Raw genomic sequence first — 20891 nt, forward strand, 5'->3', positions numbered from 1 at the left:
TTCCGTTCTTAAAGAATGCGACGTCCATGATTATTTTGTAGGACACCGGTCTATCCTTTAATCCGTTCACGTCAGTAGAGGTCAATATGTCGAATGCAATTATTTATTTCCCATTATGATTTACCACTGTTTTTGTGGACTACCGGCAACTCGGTCTAAGGCCAAGGTAGACAGAAGGGAAAAACAGAGTGTGCGTCACAATAAATTAATCCACCAACCTAAATTTAGCATTGAAAAGACATTTATGCACAATGATGGGGAAATTTCCCCGATAAGTCCATTTTTCACGGTCGGGGCCCCAAAATGTGACAAAATCGTGGACTTTCCGACTTGACCATACCCAGTTTTCTCGAAACTTCGATCTAGGAACCATTATTTCCATTCGCGTCAACGCGATAAACGTAACTTTGCACATGTTAGTAATTGTACTTGTACAAAATAAGTATAGATGGAACATATGAATAACTTACAGATAGAGAGCATATTAACCCAGATTTGATCCCAATATTTAACTATCGTCTATAAAAGGTGGGGATACAGCCTTTTAGTGTCCATATTCTATAAGCTACCATTAACAAATCTTATATAGGTCTAAATTTGCCAACTGTGGTGCCCAGCTTCCCCTTGTAAAATGTTCCACACCGGACATATAATTGTGTAAGATTATATTATTATACACCTTTATGATTATATATAGTTATTATATACGTGTATACTGGAATTATCCTTTTTCTTCCTATTATTTTTATTAATATGTATTGATAAAATGCCAGAGTACGCGTCGTTGTGACCTGATTTTTCACCAGTTGTATACCATTAACCCTTCACCTGCCAGACAGTATCACTACCCCATCTACAAAGTCAGTAAAAAGGCGATATTGAGCCAAAACTATATGAATTTTCACCCACTTTATGGCTTGGTATGTTATAGCAGCTTTACCCTGCAAAAATCATGTTTACAGTATCTTTACGGTCTTCAGCGGCCTTCAAATCTTTAAGTCATTGTTAAAATGCACCATATGGGATATGTTTTGCTTGACTAGTTTCAACCAATTTGACCTAATGGTGAAATATGAACTTGGCGCAGGAAAAGGGTTAAGGTAAAATGCGTCCCGAGGACAGATTTTCGACCCTCAAATTTTTCCCATATTTTTCTAGTCGACTTGTGGGAGCTCATTTTAAAGCCCTGGAGTAAGAAAAAATTATCACTGTCTCAGTTTTTTGAAAATCGATTTTTTTCCATAGAGTTAACACTGGCATGGCGGCCATGTCGAAATGCAAACACCGGCAAATCTTGGGTAATTTTTGTGCACACTATCCTAATTCATATTTGCATATTGTCCCCATACAGTACGAACCAAATTTAAAAAACATGGCGGCCTCCAGCAGTGTGGTGACTTGTATTTTTAGATAACAGATGTTGTCTAATTTTGGTTACTTTTTTTAATATAATGAGCTCACCTACACATTCACAGCGAAAAATAGACAAAGTAACTATTTTTTCTTTTTTATAAGCAAGATTTTAATTGAAAAAAGAACAGACGAAGAAATGTTACGGCTATTTTGTAATATATACATAGTTTTTGTTTTTATTCAGATCAGTAAATTTCTCGAACCGATTCGGCTATACATTTAACTTGAGTTCCTCGGTCTCAAGATGTTTAATATGCCAATCAAGGGAGTGACATCGAGATATCAGATCGGGCTTGTGGATCTCCCCAAACAAATTAATAATCCCATGATAAAGAATAGGAGGAAAACGAGCGGAAATAACTGAAGATTGCACAATACCGCGGATGACGGACGCACATGCTCAATTACAGTTCAGTCGCAGTATGGCGCCAACGTACCGCCCGACTGGTTAGCTTCAACAATTCAAGCTTTGAAATGATGCATTTTTTTATTTTTATGGTGCACTGTATGTAGGAAATGACGTCATCTACTTGATCATATAATTGTTTTCTCAAACTGCACGCATTACCTAATAAATAAATCGTTGACTCCAAAAGAATACATCAAACACCTGTTACAGTGAAAATCCATCAGCGGGCATACGAAATCATTGCCTGTTGTTTTTTATGCAAATCTTTGGTAGGCCCTTTCGCTTCGGGGTCATACGTGAACATGCTGTTATGTCTTGCCGCAATACGAGAGGTTTATCACTTTTTTTGCCTGCAAATCAACATAAACCTGTCACATTGACAGGCCTCGGGTTTCCGAGGGGATGGAAATTTGCCTCAACGGCGAACATAGATTCCTTGTTGAAATGGGCGGTACACTGAATTGCAGGAAGCCTATCATTCGTTGATATTGAACATGACTTCCCACGAAGGATTCAAAAATCCGTGCGTAATTATGACGAAAAAAAATCAAGCAGGATGGGAAAAGTTTGCTCAGAACATGATTTTGCTCACGTATAAAGTACCCTGTTTATTTACACACTGTTTCTATATGCGATGCCGCGATGTTATTGCACGGTGGGAGAGCCGTAGTCTTATGTAAATAGTTTTACACACTCGCCCCCATATGAACAGTTCAGCATACCCGTTTCCCAAAATATGTTGAATAAATATTGACAACTAATTCGACTGTATGCGGCATGACAGTACAATCTAAACTTTATTGCACTCTCAGACTATACATCTAGGCGATATACACAGTAATGGAAAGGAGAGACGCGTTCGAGTAATTATAATTTCCTGTGTGATCGTGAAGCAACTTCTCAAGACGCTGTGAACTCTACAAAAGCCGAACGATAATTTGATGTGCATGGTATAGACACCCATGCGGAAGTCGCTGTTCAGTACGCTAAATATAGCTTCTGAGAGGGTAGCCATTGGTTGTACTTGTAATCGCCTCCTTTTACCTACTCTGCTCACGCGAGATTTACCGTGACCGTGCCTGTTCATTGCGATGTCACCTTTTATTTCAGCACCTTTCAAGCTTATGAAGAACAATATGCACGATGTCACAAACTATGACAAAACGACAAAAATTATGCCAAAAAACCCCCAGCATCCTCTAGCTTCCTTTCGAATAGACTAACCCCGCTTTTCTGGCTTTTAACTCGTTCCTCACGTGTTTTATGTCACGTACGATGAAACAGGTGTCATACCTGTTGTGTGGTTGTACACCGGTCCCACAGAAAGCATGAGTTTTACATCGAATTGATGCCGTCTTTGTTGGTACGAGCTACTCCTCTCAAGGCGCCTGAGTAATCTACTAGTCGAGCGTTGGAAAGAGAACTAACTAACCGTCAGTAAAACGTTGATGGGTTCATTACTGGTATTAAACTTTCCTGTTTAGCTTTTGACAAATGGCGATCGCTCGCTTTCCACGTTGTTTCACAGACGGATTTTTCTTCCATTTGTGTTACGCGTCTCGGAGATGACTTAAACTGCTACTTAAATTCAATTTATTAGGGTCGTTTCATAGAATGCGCTCCGTTTCAGGCAAATGCATGCAGAAGAACGCGTGGAATAACGCATTTTCACTAGTCCCCGGGGAATCTCGCTTAATTCATTAATGTTGATAACCGAGAAATTTGAATAGTAAACACGTCAATTAATCCCCGCAAGGAGATCAAATAAAGGCGCCTGTTCAAGCTAAATTACGATTAGCAATCTAACATTTTCCAACAGCCGATTCGCGATGAGAAAGATAATCGATGGAGCTATGAACTCGATCAGGGAACCATTTTCTACGAGTTCCCTGGAGTTACTTGTCAGAAGCACCGTACAAGCCCAGCATTCGTGTCATGAGATACTTCACTCATGCCTCTTTAGTCTGATTGGCGTAAACCACCAATCCACTGAAATTGCGTCAATTTTGCAAATCCATATTCTCACACGTTTTGGGCCAGACATACAAAATAATAAGTCCCTCGCAAACCTCAGTTCAAGGCTGTTATCATATTTTAATTTTTCGCATAATTTACGTTGTTTAGTGATAAATTCCATGATGCGCTTCACTGATGAACAACTATAGAGCGACGTCGGAGCTGCATCGCCTGAGGCACTGCGTCCACCCTGCCATCGTCACCGATAGGTAAGAGAATATCGCTGTTATCATACCTGTCCAACGCCTGCCATCCCATACAACCGTAGACTAATTATCATTCATGATATGCAAGTGACTTGACGCCCCCGTCGATATGTCTTGTTCGAGTGTTTGAAATACCACGCTAGCAGGGTATCGGACGGTTCCATGACTTGCAAATTACTGTTTTTAGAAGCCCGTAGGGAAATCAAGTTACACATATTAGCCTTAGAATCTACATACAGACCATGAAGGTAAAGAGTCGTCCCGGGCAGTTGCTACAGGTTGGTGTTTGGTGTCGAGGCAGTCAAAATCGTAGATTGTGTACACCACCGTTCGAGGTGAGGTGTCTTGCGTATACATAGACACGTTTCAGGACGTGCACTGTCAACCCATGAAGAGTTATGCTGAGGGACGCCTGCTGTTCAAATATGCCAAGCGCCTGGATTAGTAATTGGAGCACGCGCATCTTGTTTTGTGACGTCATCATCAGCATTTTGTCATCCAACTGAGCCAGGCATGGCATCGATTGGGAATTTTCTTTATTTTCACCGTTCATCGTGATTATCAAGCGGAACCTAGGTAATATTGTGAGTCTTTTACTACAGGACAAGAGGTTGAACCTTGGATGATATTTTCATTGTCTTTGCTGTGAGAAGTGGGTGCATTTTCTTCTTGTCCTAAATATGTTGGAAGGATTAAGTATTACCATCGCTGGTAAATCGCAACGTGTATAATATGCAGTGTTATTGCTGACTGGCCATTTTAGTTGGGCCTGAAATTCGATAATAATCGTCAGCAACTTTTGATGCAACACGCAGACACTCGGGTTGTGTTGAATGGTTGAACACTGGGCATTTCGACATAATTTTGTGAGCAGAACAACATGTTGAATTCAAAAAAAACGGAACGAAAGGGACGAGAAAATACATAAAACGTTGAAGTAAACGTAGCTTTTAAGATAAGTTTGGTCGAGTTTTTTCACTTGGGTCGGCGTTTCGTATCACAGATCGCAAAAGCTGAGTACGTATACCATTTTTAGAGTTTCATTTATCGAAAACTATGTCATATCGCTAGGGACCTGTATACCTCATATCAAAGCTGACTGACCAGCGGTTATGAAAAAGATTTTTTACCAAAAACGCCTTTTTGAGCTAATTTCCATATTTTCAACAATATCAAAAACAAAAAAAAACAGTCCAAAAATTTGCTACGAAAAGCTGACTTTGGTCTGAAACCGGGCATGCGCAGCGATTATGGTTTCTCCGTCAAGTCCAGTTTGCCATGATTAGCACTGTAATTTTGATATTCAATCGAGGCTGATGTTCTCCACGTTTCGTACCAATGACCAACTGTTTGCCTGTCTGTTGTTCGTTTGATGATTGTGATATTGACTCAACGGTAGCTTAATGGCCCGTGACCTCATCAACCCGACTTCGGCCCGTTATACTAACAGATTCGAGGACAGTACACATTGTGATATGTTAACGGAAACGGCTTTGTCGCAATATTTGTCAGATTTGATCACCAATAAACCGCTCTATTATCGAATGTCTTTAAATGCAAAAATTACGAACTATCGATAGTGGCATTCTCGTAGATATCTGGCAGATTCAAAAACGTTTTCGTTTAAAGGGGCGGTCCTCAATCCCTGGCTCTATCATATGTGGTTGTTGACATTGACTGTTTGTGTGATTCCAGTGCTTTGTTCTCCTTTGAAAGTTAAACAGAGTAATAAGTCAACATGCTCAGAGATAAACCTGATAAAAAACTCTGCCCCTTTATGAATCGCAGAGATCACGAAACCATCACAAATTATCATTATATTTTTTAATTAGCGAAAGCTTATTAATTATTATTTTTTGGTTTGGATTTTTTCCCCCATATGATAAACCTTTGCTTCCGGAATGATGTTAAACACAAGTGTGATGGCAGCGGCGATCATGTTAACGGCGCAATTGGATATCGTATCACCCTTGACGTTATCTGTTATTGAAATCTTTGGGGAAAAAATGTTACCTTGCTTTGACCTCGAGCTGTGCTTGAAAGGTCATGGTCACCGCAAGGACAAAATTGGTCCGATTTCTCGAGTATCCACCCTTCTACTTTCTTCCAAAACAATCTCTTTGAGGTTACGAAATTACCGTCGTGTGACAAGGCTTTGAGTTTTCTCGGCATCATTGCCATAAATTTCTGAAATTCTGTGTTTTTAAGTGCCTAGAAAGATCAAACCCTACATTTTCTTATTAAATATTCCAATGGTGTACGACACTCTAAGGCATCGACCCAACTCATGTACCACCTCATGCATATACATCATCTTAAAATGTATTATCATTATGCCATCAGCGATATCTGCTGATGCACGCATGACCAATAGAGGACTGATTCAACGTTTCACGAAATGCTTCTGTGACGATGGCTCGTTCATTATCACACTTATTTTAGATCTGTGTGTCTTTCTCCTTTTCCAACTGATATAATTTGCTGTTTTCATTATTTGTGAAAGGAGACAAGAGGCATTTTAATATAACTCTTCTGTTCATCATTTCTACATGCTGCAGCATCCGTCAGTGAATAGTGTCAATTGTGCGACCTTTATAACCAACCCGTAGAACGATGATATACCGTCTATTTATATCCGCGCCATTTACTCTCTAAAGACCCTCCATCCGAACGGATTGTCTTTCAAAACTGCGCATCACTTTGCCCCCGTTTATCACTTTGCTGGTCGGTGACGACATCCGGCAATAGATGATGTTTTTTCTGAAGTCTCGTCCCTTTTCCAGGTCGAGAAGAGAATCTGAACCAAAAGTCTGATGAGTGCATGAATCGCACACAGTCCGTCGGCGGCGGCACACCCGTCCAACTCCAGTAACTTCGTCACAGCTGTCCCCAGGTTTGAGTTCACAGAATAATGTCTTCGCCATCATCCTCGACGATCGAAGATGACTGACCAGGCAGAACTAGAGGAAGCAAGACTACCCTTGAACCAACAGCCGAGAAGAGTGGAGCGCAAGATCCGAAAGCCGTTCAAAGAGACCAAGAGACGCAGCATCGGGGGCATCACCCGAGCTTTCGCTCTCAGCACGTCGTGCCACGGTATTCCCCGGCTTGCCGCCTCCAAAACGGTCCACAGACGTAGCCTGTGGACCCTGGTGATCATCATAGTACTGAGTGGCTACGTCACACACATGAGTGAGTTACTGAGGACCTACTTCGAGTACCCTGTTCGGACGCGTATCTTCAAGGAGACCAACGGGTCCTTGCAGTTTCCCTCGGTGACAATATGCAACGCCAACAAGGTTCGTCTGAGCGAGCTTACGAAGAGTTCCCCGTACGGTGCTGTGGTGTCAGAACTGATGTTGACAATAAAACGAGAAAAGGGTAAGGTTTGATCGCGGTTCCTGCACAGGGATCGTGGTTTGTCCAATAAATCGCTGATGGCAGATGAGTTGAAAGAGCGTGCCATGTTTAACATGATCGAACACGCCAAGTTGTGAAAAGCAAAGTCTCGTCGACGTCTTCACTTATGTTCAGTTATGCCAACAGCTGTGCCTTTTGACGATATTCAGCTGTTTTTCTTTTGAATACCTCTTAAAGCATGTTGAAACACCTACTATTTAGCTTGTCGAATGCGTGTCGAATGCACTGTTATTGTTTGAATTCTAGTCCGGACCAGAATTCACTTGTCAACAATAACAATGCGGTTTTCACAATGCTGAGTTCATAGACTGAATACTGTATATCTCAACATGCTTTAAGGAAGTATAAAAAACAAACAAAATAGAAATAGCGGGGAGAAATCATGAAAAGTTACAGTCTCATCAACCCTGTCATTTTATTGACGCACATGGTGCTACAGCAAATAGCTCTACACCGAATCACCAGGTACAAACCGAACTGAAATATCAGTGTCGTTGAAGCTGCACCAGGAATTTATCGATGCATATCATTTTTTACTCCATGCTGCCACTTTCGGCTTCATCTAAACTTTCATACCGGCAAAATTGCATTAATTATGCATCACCACTTCTGCAGGCAGCGATGCATAGAGATTTTTTTATATGTAATTTTAAATATGCAAAACCCTGACAATGTATTTGCTCCTATCAAAAAAGATACAGAATTCTTCTTTTTGAAGCTATGTTTTGCGTCGTGCTCGAGGGTAATATATTTTCGCATTGGACGTGTTGAGAACATTAATTATTCACTGTAAAACTATTTTCTGTGCGTGTAGGAAATTAATATTTTCGCAGACTGTGGATCGAAGTTACACCTGTCAGCGATACAGTGTTTTGTCGAGAAGTATTTTCACTGAATTCCGCGAACCTTCCGCACGCCTGTGGAACAGAAGTTTGAACTCAATATAATGTTGTATTTTTAGTCCAGCATATTCAGACCACATATTCTGTGTACATAAACATATTGGTACGGGTCTGTTTTTTTATGTTGCCTATCCATCAGTAGCGTTTGAGCGATGACAGTACACGTACTAGACTACTTTATCGGTCTTTACTCGTTCCCCACTAAGCCGCTATAACAACTTAATTCGGCATGAATTTAGCAAACGCATCAATAAACACACCACACACACATACGAAATATTGTAAAAAAGCAAGCGCCCGTCACCAGAGTTATCACAGCCTTATAGTTGCTTCAGTTGACAACGCAGCAAGTGAAAGTGATCTTTCAAATGATAAACAAGGCTTGATTATTCTTGTAAATCTCGCGGAGTACGTTGCATTTTCTACCTCCAGATGTTACCGCTGCCGAGGCCAGGAATCGAAAAAAAAACCAACTAAATAATAAATAACTCCGTGCAAAGAACCTTGTAAAAATAAAAACCTCTGAGGTATACACATTTAATACGCCGAGTAATACCTTAATCCGCTTCGTTAGAATTTAATACCTGAAAATCGCTGTTTGTCCCTCGTAAACGGCTTCCTGCACGACAAACGACCGAAAATTATTTGTCTTACGGGTATGTATTTGTTACCTAGGTGCTGCCGGCAGAAGGCGCAGGAAACGAGAAGATGGCAGTGGGTGGAAAGCCGGGGACGTTGGCGACGGTAAGGCGACGGTACTAGAAAATAGTCTTCCGCATTAAATGCTCCTCTTTCCAGCTGCTTGTCGCTTCCTCTGCACTCTCTTAAGCTTTTCAGTTCGCCACTCATCTCGAGGACGTGCTGAATTAAAAATTTGCATATTTGGCATCCCCAATGATGAATTATGCGCTAATTTTAAAGACTCGACACTTAACTCAACATTTCGTGGACATTTGGATATACATCTATACTCTCCTATAACAATAATCACAACAATAATAATAATAATTAATATAAGTATTATATAGAAATAATAACGCGAATAATAATAGGTTCAATTTCCGTGAAAATTTCACCATAAGGGTATTTTGGGTCGAAAAGGCCAAATATGATATCGATTTCACTGCCCATGTTTCCATGGTAACCATTTTAGGGGTTAAATTTTCAGTTTTTCTAATATCCAATGAAAAGTTACTTTGATTGATATGAAAATTATCTAGCGGGGGAGTTGGGGTCAGAGAACACAAAACACAGACTTATTTAATGTTTTGAGTTGCCATGGTAACTATTATTGGATTGAAAACGTTACTTTTTCCCTATTCCTATTAAAGAACTATTGATTGATGTAAAAATTGATAATAGGGGTTTTTCTGGTTAGAACACCAAAAGAATTACACTCATTTTAATGTGAGATGTTTCCATGGCAACCATTCAGGAGTTAAAATTACCAGTTTTTCAAAGATTCCACCTAAAATCCAGGAATCAACAGAATGTGTTATATCAAAGGGATATTTGGGTTAGAAAGACCAAATATCCAGTGTAAAAATCCAGTAATCACCAGAAATATTATACCAAAGGGTTGTTTCGGGTTACAAAGACAAAATATGATATCCATTTTTACTGCCCTGTTTTTCCATAGTACCTATTTGCGTTTTAAAATTTCAATTTTTGTCCAAAGTCCATTAAAAGTATTCCCAGTTACCTATGCAAATGCTCTCCTAAGTGTATTTATAACAGTATGAACTCCATGTTCATTTTTGTTTAATGTTACCATAGTAACCATTTTAGTAACCAACAGCTTTTTATTTAAAACCATGCATATTTTAGATCAGGGGTATCTTTTTCGTTAACCAGACAAGAAAAGGCTACTTTACGAGATTCTGCCCATGAAGTGAATTTTCTAGTCTTTTGATGTGTATACTTGCACACCTTTAACCCAAGGAAACAGGTATAATGGACGACAGTGGGACTCAAAAGTTCTGTGACCTATAACCCGTTTCACTCTCAGAGTTGTATGTAAATTTTAAAAGTCGCCATGACAACCTGACAACAACATGGCCTTTTCAGCACTGAGACATACTGTAGCAGGGCTAAAAATGGCCATGGCCCTTCTGCCGGGAGGAGGCATAATTTCTGTGTCATTGTGATTGATACATTATCAAAATGCAACGGAATGCGTTTTTATTGGCCATGTTTCCTGTGCCAGTCATTCAAGTACGTCAGTACAGATATTGAAACTTTGTTGCAAAGTTCCACCGCACGTCGTCTTCGTTATTTCCAGAACAAAGTCACATTATTTGCCCAGCTGGGTTTGACTGCATTTATCTAGCTCGTCCAACTATTGACCTCGAGTTTTCTCGAGGTCTATGCCCAAAGTGACGGACGGATCTTTCAACCTTTCAGCTTGGTGAAAACGCATTTATTGATTCGCCAAAGGCCTGTGGATTCGCTTATTTTTGCACAAGTGCTACATGGACATAGGAAAAAGTTCGACTCACCCTTGCCCTCTCGATTGTGAATACAACCACGGTCCATCATGATGAGAGTTCTCGAATCAAAACTACTGTAGCCGTGCTCGAATACAAATGTCTTCTCATTAAATTACGTCATTCTTGATATACAATTGTTAGCATTCCAAATCTGTCACCCTGTTTTTTTCAAAGTTTGGAGAAGGGCAGCATTTCCATCTGAATGATTGAACGACGTGAAACGCAAAATTCCATCGCATATTATCCGGCAATATGTACACTGTACATAGAAATACTGTATACGCTCCAGGTATGTATAACTATAAGGTTATACTCCACAAAATGGCCACAGGCGGCGTGAACTTTCTGAAAAGATTAAAACGTCCAACTTGTTACCTTAGAGACTCACATGTGATGTCCTGAAAAGTATTCTCTGCAGTAATTCCAGTTTCTGTCAACATGCAAAGCTGAATGACACGAGACGTAGTGTGCAGACTACACATTCACGAGCACGTTCACTCAACTGCGCACGCTCATATTGGCAGATTACACTGGCAAAAGAGTGCGCATGCGTAAAGTTATATTTGTAGCACAGATCTCATGGAAGCTCATGCCTTTGCTCTATTTCCATCCCAAAACTTCCTTGATTGCTTACAGTTAATGCACATGAACAAAATAAAACCAACAACGTCAGCATAGGGAGAGGGTTTATGGTTTTCGCCACAACTACAAATGCCACGCTGAAGGTACGTTTACAAGGCCAATTACACTGGCATAGACTCTCCACAGTCGCTGTGCCTTGTTTTTTACATGCCCACGACTGCCACGATGGGCCTGCATTCGAAGCCTACGCTGTGCAGCTCAGCAGCTGTGAGCAGGCGCTGCCAGACACAGCGACTGTCAGTTTTTGCAAGTATATGAATATTCATAAGGGTAGTGATGTCAAAAGGAACACCTAACTGGGCGGAGAGAATATATGTACGACAATTAGAAGTCACCCCTATTGACAAAATTAAAATAAACAACACCTCTTTTTCAGAATTCCCACAGCTTCAATGAACTGTTATTAGATTTCTATATAATACTTATAGCCCCTAAACTTGTAATATAATAATAATTAATATAAGTATTATATAGAAATAATAACGCGAATAATAATAGGTTCAATTTCCGTGAAAATTTCACAAGTAGGGTATTTTGGGTCGAAAAGACCAAATATGATATCGATATCACTGCCCCATGTTTCCATGGTAACCATTTTAGGGGTTGAAAATATCATTTTTTCTAATATCCCATGAAAAGTTACTTTGATTGATATGAAAATTATCTAGTGAGGGAGTTCGGGTCAGAGAACACAAAAACCAGACTTATTTTAATGTTTCAAGTTGCCATGGTAACTATTTTGGCATTGAAAATGTTCCTTTTTCCCTTATTTCTATTAAAAATGTACTCGGACATAAATCCCGGTATTTTGGGAATAACCTCATTTTTATACACCTTTTTTAATCCAATTTTACCTCGAAAAATCAAAATTAAAGCTTTTTTGGGGATGACCGTCCCGCACTGCACTGAGCGATCGCGAGCAAACTGAGAACGCGTTAAGCGCGTCCGCTAAGCGCACAGAACGAAATTTCAAACCCGCGCAGTGCAGTGTACGTGTGAGAAATTGTAGGCCGGCAGCATAATTTCACCCGAATTCACAGGCTTTTGATTCACCACTACTAACGTTGTGAAGTACCCAAGTTTAGAAGTATTTCCCCGCATTGACGTAATGGTGTTTTGAGGTCAAAGGTCAATAGCGTCCAATAACACCAAAAGTTATTGTACTCCGCGGCAAAGTAGCGTCCTCTGATACCGAAATTTACTGTACGAAGAAAACTCCAAAGATTGCAGACGCAGGTGTATAATAATAAAGATAATGTATATTGGGGCCATTCTGGTCAAAATTATGCTTTCCGTTAATTTTAGTGTGTTAGAGTTAATTTTATATAGACCAGAAATAATTTTTCAAGCATTTTTAATTTTGTTTCATGCAGTCATCTCAAATAAGTGTTATGTAGTATAATACTAACTTCGCATTCATCAAATTAAGTTTATGCCTCCAGGCTTCAAATTAATTTTATGTGATAAAATTAATTCTACTAGTATCTCAAATTAATTTTGTGAACCCAATTCCCCTTAGCACCCAAGATTCACTGGTACTTATTTATTTTATGGATTGACAATTAATGATTTGTTTGTCTCATTCCAGGAAGAATAATGAAGACAAATTATGACCATGTAGTGGTGCATTATTTTAGTGTGACCTGGCGTGACCCCATAAACTCTATGACTAGCTAGATCCCTTTCCATGGTAGCAACGGCTTAATTTGAACATGGTGCCTGTATACCTTTAAACACTTTTTAAAAACCCAGCAGGCCAAGACAAGGGGGAAATATTACAAGATATCACGTTATAATACTGCCCTACTTGACATAGTATAGGGCTCTCACTTGTGCGAACGTCGTAGGAAACACTTATTGCAACAATTTACCCTAAATATAAAGAATCGGCTGTCAATTAAACTGCGGTTGCTAACCAACCGGAGGTAAACAGTGAGACTAAACGTGCCCAGAAATACGAGCGCAATAGACTAATCGTTTTGGCGCGTGCCAACTCAAAATTATAGAAAACCGCAAAGACTAGTCGTTTTGGCGTGTGCCGGCTAATCGGCTAACAAAAAACAGGAAACCGCAAAACCGCAAAAAGTGATAAAGAAATGTAAATAGCTATGGAATAGTTTCTATAAAAATCTCTACATATGTATATCAACCTGAGGAATAATATTTTGACCTGTAGCACGATGCTCAATGGAATAGCCAGTATTATTGTGAAGGGCGTTAGTCATATCAAACTACTGACGTGCTACAAAAAAAATTAATCTTTCCACCTTTCAGCTTGGTGAAAAACGCATTTATTGATTCGCCAAAGGCCTGTGGATTCGCTTATTTTTGCACAAGTTCTACATGGACATAGGAAAAAGTTCGACTCACCCTCTGGATTGTTGAGCATACAACTGACTGTTTCAGTGAATCCGACATGATGAGAGTTCTCGAATCAAAAACTGTACTGTAGCCGTGCTCGAATACAAATATCTTCCCATTAAATTACGTCATTGTTATACAAGAGTTAGCATTCCAAAGTCTGTCAAAGTTTGGAGTAGAGGGCGGCATTTCCATCTGAATAATTGAACGACGTGAAACGCGAACATTTCCATCGCATATGTTCCGGCAATATGTACAGTAGAAATACTGTTTACGCTGCAGTTACGTAAGCTTATAAGCTTATACTCCACAAAATGGCCACAGGCGGCATGAAGTTTCTGAAAGGATTTCCTAAACGTCCTACTTGGTACCTTAGACACTCACATGTGTATCCTGAAAGTATTCTCTGCAGTAATTCCAGTTTCTGTTGACATTCCATCATTTTTAAAGCTAACGACACGATAGCACGATAGCACGAGACGTTCTACTGTCACGCCACGCACTCTCAATTGCGCATGCTCTGGGAATCGCGTCGCGCCTCTGAAGGGCGCGCGCGTGTTCCAACAGAAAAGAACGCGAATCGCAGGGTCTCTGCCAGACTACACTGGTTAGATTTATATAATGACTTTTAATATTACCCCTAATGTATGGAAATATTCGTTCGATGGTCGCAGCATAGCAATTTCACTGCAGAGAGAGAGAGAGAGAGAGAGAGAGAGAGAGAGAGAGAGAGAGAGAGAGAGAGAAGAGAGAGAGAGAGAGAGAGAGAGACAGACAGACAGACAGACACAGACAGACAGACAGACAGACAGTTAATTTATATTGGAAATCTTTTTCATAGGAGAGAGAGAGAGTTAATTTATATTGGAAATCTTTTTCATAGTCGTGACTTTTGATGGAAGAAAATTGCGCTGCACGTGCATCAATGGGAAGTCACCCCATTGATAAAATTAAAATATACAACATCTCTTTATCAGAATTCCCACACAGCTTCAATGAACTATTATTAGATTTCTATATAATACTTATAGCCCCTAAACTTGTTAATATAAGTATTATATAGAAATAATAACGCGAATAATAATAGGTTCAATTTCCGTGAAAATTTCACCATAAGGGTATTTTGGGTCGAAAAGGCCAAATATGATATCGATTTCACTGCCCCATGTTTCCATGGTAACCATTTTAGGGGTTAAATTTTCAGTTTTTCTAATATCCAATGAAAAGTTACTTTGATTGATATGAAAATTATCTAGCGGGGGGAGTTGGGGTCAGAGAACACAAAAACCAGACTTATTTTAATGTTTTGAGTTGCCATGGTAACTATTATTGGATTGAAAACGTTACTTTTTCCCTAATTCCTATTAAAGAACTATTGATTGATGTAAAAATTGATAATAGGGTTTTTCTGGTTAGAACACCAAAAGAATTACACTCATTTTAATGTGAGATGTTTCCATGGCAACCATTCAGGAGTTAAAATTACCAGTTTTTCAAAGATTCCACCTAAAATCCAGGAATCAACAGAATGTGTTATATCAAAGGGATATTTGGGTTAGAAAGACCAAATATCCAGTGTAAAAATCCAGTAATCACCAGAAATATTATACCAAAGGGTTGTTTCGGGTTAGAAAGACAAAATATGATATCCATTTTTACTGCCCTGTTTTTCCATAGTACCCTATTTGCGTTTTAAAATTTCAATTTTGTCCAAAGTCCATTAAAAGTAATCCCAGTTACTATGCAAATGCTCTCCTAAGTGTATTTATAACAGTATGAACTCCATGTTCATTTTTGTTTAATGTTACCATAGTAACCATTTCAGTAACACAGCTTTTTATTTAAAACCATGCATATTTAGATCAGGGGTATCTTTTTTCGTTAACCAGACAAGAAAAGGCTACTTTACGAGATTCTGCCCATGAAGTGAATTTTCTAGTCTTTTGATGTGTATACTTGCACACCTTTAATACCCAAGGAAACAGGTATAATGGACGACAGTGGGACTCAAAAGTTCTGTGACCTATAACCCGTTTCACTCTCAGAGTTGTATGTAAATTTTAAAAGTCGCCATGACAACCTGACAACAACATGGCCTTTTCAGCACTGAGACATACTGTAGCAGGGCTAAAAATTGGCCATGGCCCTTCTGCCGGGAGGAGGCATAATTTCTGTGTCATTGTGATTGATACATTATCAAAATGCAACGAGAATGCGTTTTTATTGGCCATTGTTTCCTGTGCCAGTCATTCAAGTACGTCAGTACAGATATTGAAACTTTGTTGCAAAGTTCCACCGCACGTCGTCTTCGTTATTTCCAGAACAAAGTCACATTATTTGCCCAGCTGGGTTTGACTGCATTTATCTAGCTCGTCCCAAACCATAGACCCTCGAGTTTTTCTCGAGGGTCTATGCCCAAACTGACGGACGGATCTTTCAACCTTTCAGCTTGGTGAAATACGCATTTATTGATTCGCCAAAGGCCTGTGGATTCGCTTATTTTTTGCACAAGTGCTACATGGACATAGGAAAAAGTTCGACTCACCCTTGCCCTCTCGATTGTGAATACAACCACGGTCCATCATGATGAGAGTTCTCGAATCAAAAACTCACAGTATAGCCGTGCTCGAATACAAATGTCTTCTCATTAAATTACGTCATTCTTGATATACAATTGTTAGCATTCCAAATCTGTCACCCTGTTTTTTTCAAAGTTTGGAGAAGGGCAGCATTTCCATCTGAATGATTGAACGACGTGAAACGCAAAATTCCATCGCATATTATCCGGCAATATGTACACTGTACAGTAGAAATACTGTATACGCTCCAGGTATGTATAACTATAAGCTTATACTCCACAAAATGGCCACAGGCGGCGTGAACTTTCTGAAAAGATTTCCTAAACGTCCTACTTGTTACCTTAGAGACTCACATGTGATGTCCTGAAAAGTATTCTCTGCAGTAATTCCAGTTTCTGTCAACATGCAAAGCTGAATGACACGAGACGTAGTGTGCAGACTACACATTCACGAGCACGTTCACTCAACTGCGCACGCTCATATTGGCAGATTACACTGGCAAAAGAGTGCGCATGCGTAAAGTTATATTTGTAGCACAGATCTCATGGAAGCTCATGCCTTTGCTCTATTTCCATCCCAAAACTTCCTTGATTGCTTACAGTTAATGCACATGAACAAAATAAACCAACAACGTCAGCATAGGAGAGGGTTTATGGTTTTCGCCACAACTACAAATGCCACGCTGAAGGTACGTTTACAAGGCCAATTACACTGGCATAGACTCTCCACAGTCGCTGTGCCTTGTTTTTTACATGCCCACGACTGCCACGATGGGCCTGCATTCGAAGCCTACGCTGTGCAGCTCAGCAGCTGTGAGCAGGCGCTGCCAGACACAGCGACTGTCAGTTTTTGCAAGTATATGAATATTCATAAGGGTAGTGATGTCAAAAGGAACACCTAACTGGGCGGAGAGAATATATGTACGACAATTAGAAGTCACCCCTATAGACAAATTAAAATAAACAACACCTCTTTTTCAGAATTCCCACAGCTTCAATGAACTGTTATTAGATTTCTATATAATACTTATAGCCCCTAAACTTGTAATAATAATAATAATATAAATAATCACAACAACAACAACAACAATAAACTAGTTAAACTAATCTGAAACTAACTGTAAAAGTCTAAAGACAACCATTGATACACAATATTCCATCTGCAACTGTGGTATGATTTTATTTACGAGAGAAAAGTGCTATTGATGTGGCGAGTGATTCAGTTTGTTATTCAGGATATCCTGCATACACTTGCAGATACATTGAGGCATCTTTTGTATTACTCATCCACGGTACAGCAACAGCCAACTGTATCAGGAATTAAACTTTAGTATTGCATTTACCCACTGCTCGGCAGGGTCCCATGACTGCAGAGTGGAGCTGGGCACGGACAGAAGGGGCATCGACGTTTGGAGCACCGATCCGACGGTTAGAGTCAATTCTTCGGCAGACTGCTGCCTCCAATGCAGACAGACTCCCAGGTGCCTGACCTGGACCTACGAGAGACGTGGCCTTATTGGGTTCGGAAATTGCTGGCTGAGCGACAAAGTGACTCATCCCGCCCAGTCGGACTGCTGCAACTCCGGCATCATAGACCGGTCAACACAATCTACGAGTAAGCTGATTTTGACTTCGCATGTTTTTTTTTATGTGCGATTTGAAGTTTCGTCGGACCATGTGTTAATGACGTCAAATACACGTCGATAGCCTCACCTTTTAGGATAAACAGCGCCTTAAACTTTTCCCCTATAACCTTAGATCAAGGAAAGTGACTTGCCAGTAGTAGTAACTTTTGATGATTTTTTGATTTTTTTGTCTTGTGTGTCAATTGCAAGTTCTCTTGTTCTGCTCCGCAGAGCGTGTTGCATGAGCAACTATTAAACTTGTCAACACAGCGTTAGTAAGCGTAAAATGTACAGTTATCGTGTACATTTGAATTCTAGTCCGGACAAGAATTCGCATGTCAACAACAACAATGCAGTTTACTTATGTACATGCTGAGCTAACAAGCTAGCTGAAAACTGTTTCTGAACATGCTGTGGGAGTAGATCAAGGAAGTATAGCTGACATTAAAACCAAAGTAATGCAGGGAAGATATCAAAAGTTACAGCCACTGCCCCATAAACATTTCGCTTTCACTCCATCATTATAAATAGCTGCTGCCCAGATAGCACTTTAGAAGGCATATGCATTTATCACAAATAAACATTCAGGTGCGCATTACCAATTAGCTATCAGCGTCAAGTGTGCAACGTCCAGAGCCAATTAGTTTATTATTAATTTATTTATTATCTGATTGTGCACCTGATGGCTGTGCTCTCCTTGGGGTCACAAGGACGCTCATGTATTATTTATTGTTGAAACTGTGATGCGTAAAAAATAAGCAAAAAAACCAAAACAAACGAAACAAACAAACAAACAAATCTAGTTTCTTTTCCATCCGCTGTCGACCTATTAATACAAGATGCAAAAATTCACTATGCGTTGGGATGCATTACCATCATAGAGTCCAAGGTTGGTCACCTATTTCGATAACATCATGATTGAAAAAAAACAAACAAGAAGACAATATGAATTAGTGTCGAGGCAAATTTTAAGACGTATCAGACAGCTAGATGTATGTTGTTTTCGCGGCAAGGAAATGCGAAACATAAGTCCTGAAAATTTATTAATTTTCATACATATCGGTCGGACTGGCCCTCTCATAGATCAAACTGTCTACTTCTAGGTATTCGTCATTCGGGCACAGCACCCTCAAAGAAACCGAAACCTGAAGATTTGGCGCCAGGATGTCTGATCGAACAAAACATAGCAATAAGCGGGACCAACGGCACGGTAGCCACATTTTCCGCCAACACCTCGGCGGAGTGCTGCGCCGGTTGCTCGGCTACTCTTGGGTGCCTGGCGTGGACGTTTGAGAAGTCGGACGGGATATGTCGGCTGATGGACTCCCTAGGACACAGAAAGATTGCAAACTGCTGTGACGCCGGTGAATTGTACGTGAATAGCTCACAAGGTAATTGTATTTACGTCGACGGCTGGTCAATGCATCGTCTTGTATTTTTAGATTTTAGGAGATCCGCGAATAAAATTCCCAGCAGCCTGCAGAAAAATGACATAATACAATTCATTGTTCAGGCAGATGAGACCGCGTGTGAAAATGTATGGTGACCGCTTAAATCCATGGTTGTGCTAAACGAGGTTGTATTAATGTAATGAAAATGAGTAAACGGTGAAGGATAGCTTTGTTTTGGCATAATTAAATGCCATGCCATTCTTGGTAGACATTTACAAAATTAGCATCCATCGAAATGTGATGCATAATTACACGGTCCGTCGAAGTGGTGACAGTTAAGCTTAGTCAATCCCCTCGCAAGGTTGCCGCCGTGCTGTTGTTTTTGGTGTCAACATCGGCACCGGTAAATGCCTCTCCCGTGACACGCAGGTCGATGAGTCTATAATATTATTATAGGGCTCAGCCCTTGGTGTCGCGCCAGGGGTTAAGATTGGCAATGTTATTTGTATTGATTCATGATAAAATAGAATTAATTGTTACTAGCTATACACGTTTGCATGACTACAATGCCCAGTTACCCTCTGATGAAAGCAGTTAACGTACGTACACGACGTCAAACCGGCTGCAGCAGTGCAGGTATAGATTTTCTATATTGTGTAAAAATGTTGGACAAAATTGGCAATTTTTACCATGATAATAGCGTATAGTGTTAAACAAGGGACGTATTATGCCATCATTATCATTGCAATGGTAACCTCACTGCCCACCTTCCACTTGCAAGCTGAAAACTATACTGAGCGTTCCGTCTAAAAACTGGCAATTTTTGAATCTAGTTATTGACGCAGGGGGCGCTTTTCTAAATTCAATCCCAGCATTCTTTGCGTATGCGCCCCCCACCCCGTACAGATGCACTACACTTTTCTCCCTTTTTCTATTTTTTTATGCGATCTTTTGTACCTGCGACAAGGTGGATAATAACACTTACTGGCTAATAAAAGATATATATTTTATAAATGGCATGTTATAAGATAATAATTTGCACGTTTCGTATTTGTTTATTTACGAGCGCTCAAAAAAAAAATGGCGGCGCCCATGAAAGTAGGGTACACTTCCGGTTACTCGCATAGTATATTATGAATATGCGCATGCGTAGTCAGTAAGCCGCTGGCGCGACTATTAATTTAATGGTGTAGTGTAAAGGCCCTGAGCGGTCATTCAGTGAGTTCCTGTTCCTTGTACTATATAGATCCAGTGCAGCAGTACTTGATCGGTCTAAGTCTGAACACCGATGATATTACTCTCTGTCGCACTTTTATTATAATTGATCTTTTGTCTTCGATCAGATCACGCGAAAAGTTCTAAAATTTTTGCATTCCCTAAGAGAGGGTGGAACATGCAGCATTTGCCACCTGCTGGCGATGAACTACCCACCATTCCAT

At 40.0% G+C, this 20891-nt stretch overlaps 1 protein-coding gene across 3 annotated transcripts in view; it reads left to right on the forward strand.

The window, feature by feature from the left end:
• The window catches only part of LOC139135128 (uncharacterized), a 66010-nt gene that overhangs the window by 18682 nt on the left and 26437 nt on the right, over positions 1-20891 (forward strand). For all 3 annotated transcript variants that reach the window (XM_070702379.1, XM_070702377.1, XM_070702380.1), the window contains exons 2-5: positions 6828-7425; positions 9042-9110; positions 17794-18051; positions 19165-19452. In XM_070702379.1, the coding sequence (XP_070558480.1) occupies positions 6987-7425; positions 9042-9110; positions 17794-18051; positions 19165-19452 (1054 nt within the window). In that variant the 5' untranslated portion in view covers positions 6828-6986. The remainder of the gene's footprint in view (positions 1-6827; positions 7426-9041; positions 9111-17793; positions 18052-19164; positions 19453-20891) is intronic.

This window comes from Ptychodera flava, chromosome 6, assembly GCF_041260155.1.
Source record: "Ptychodera flava strain L36383 chromosome 6, AS_Pfla_20210202, whole genome shotgun sequence".
NCBI lineage: Eukaryota > Metazoa > Hemichordata > Enteropneusta > Ptychoderidae > Ptychodera > Ptychodera flava.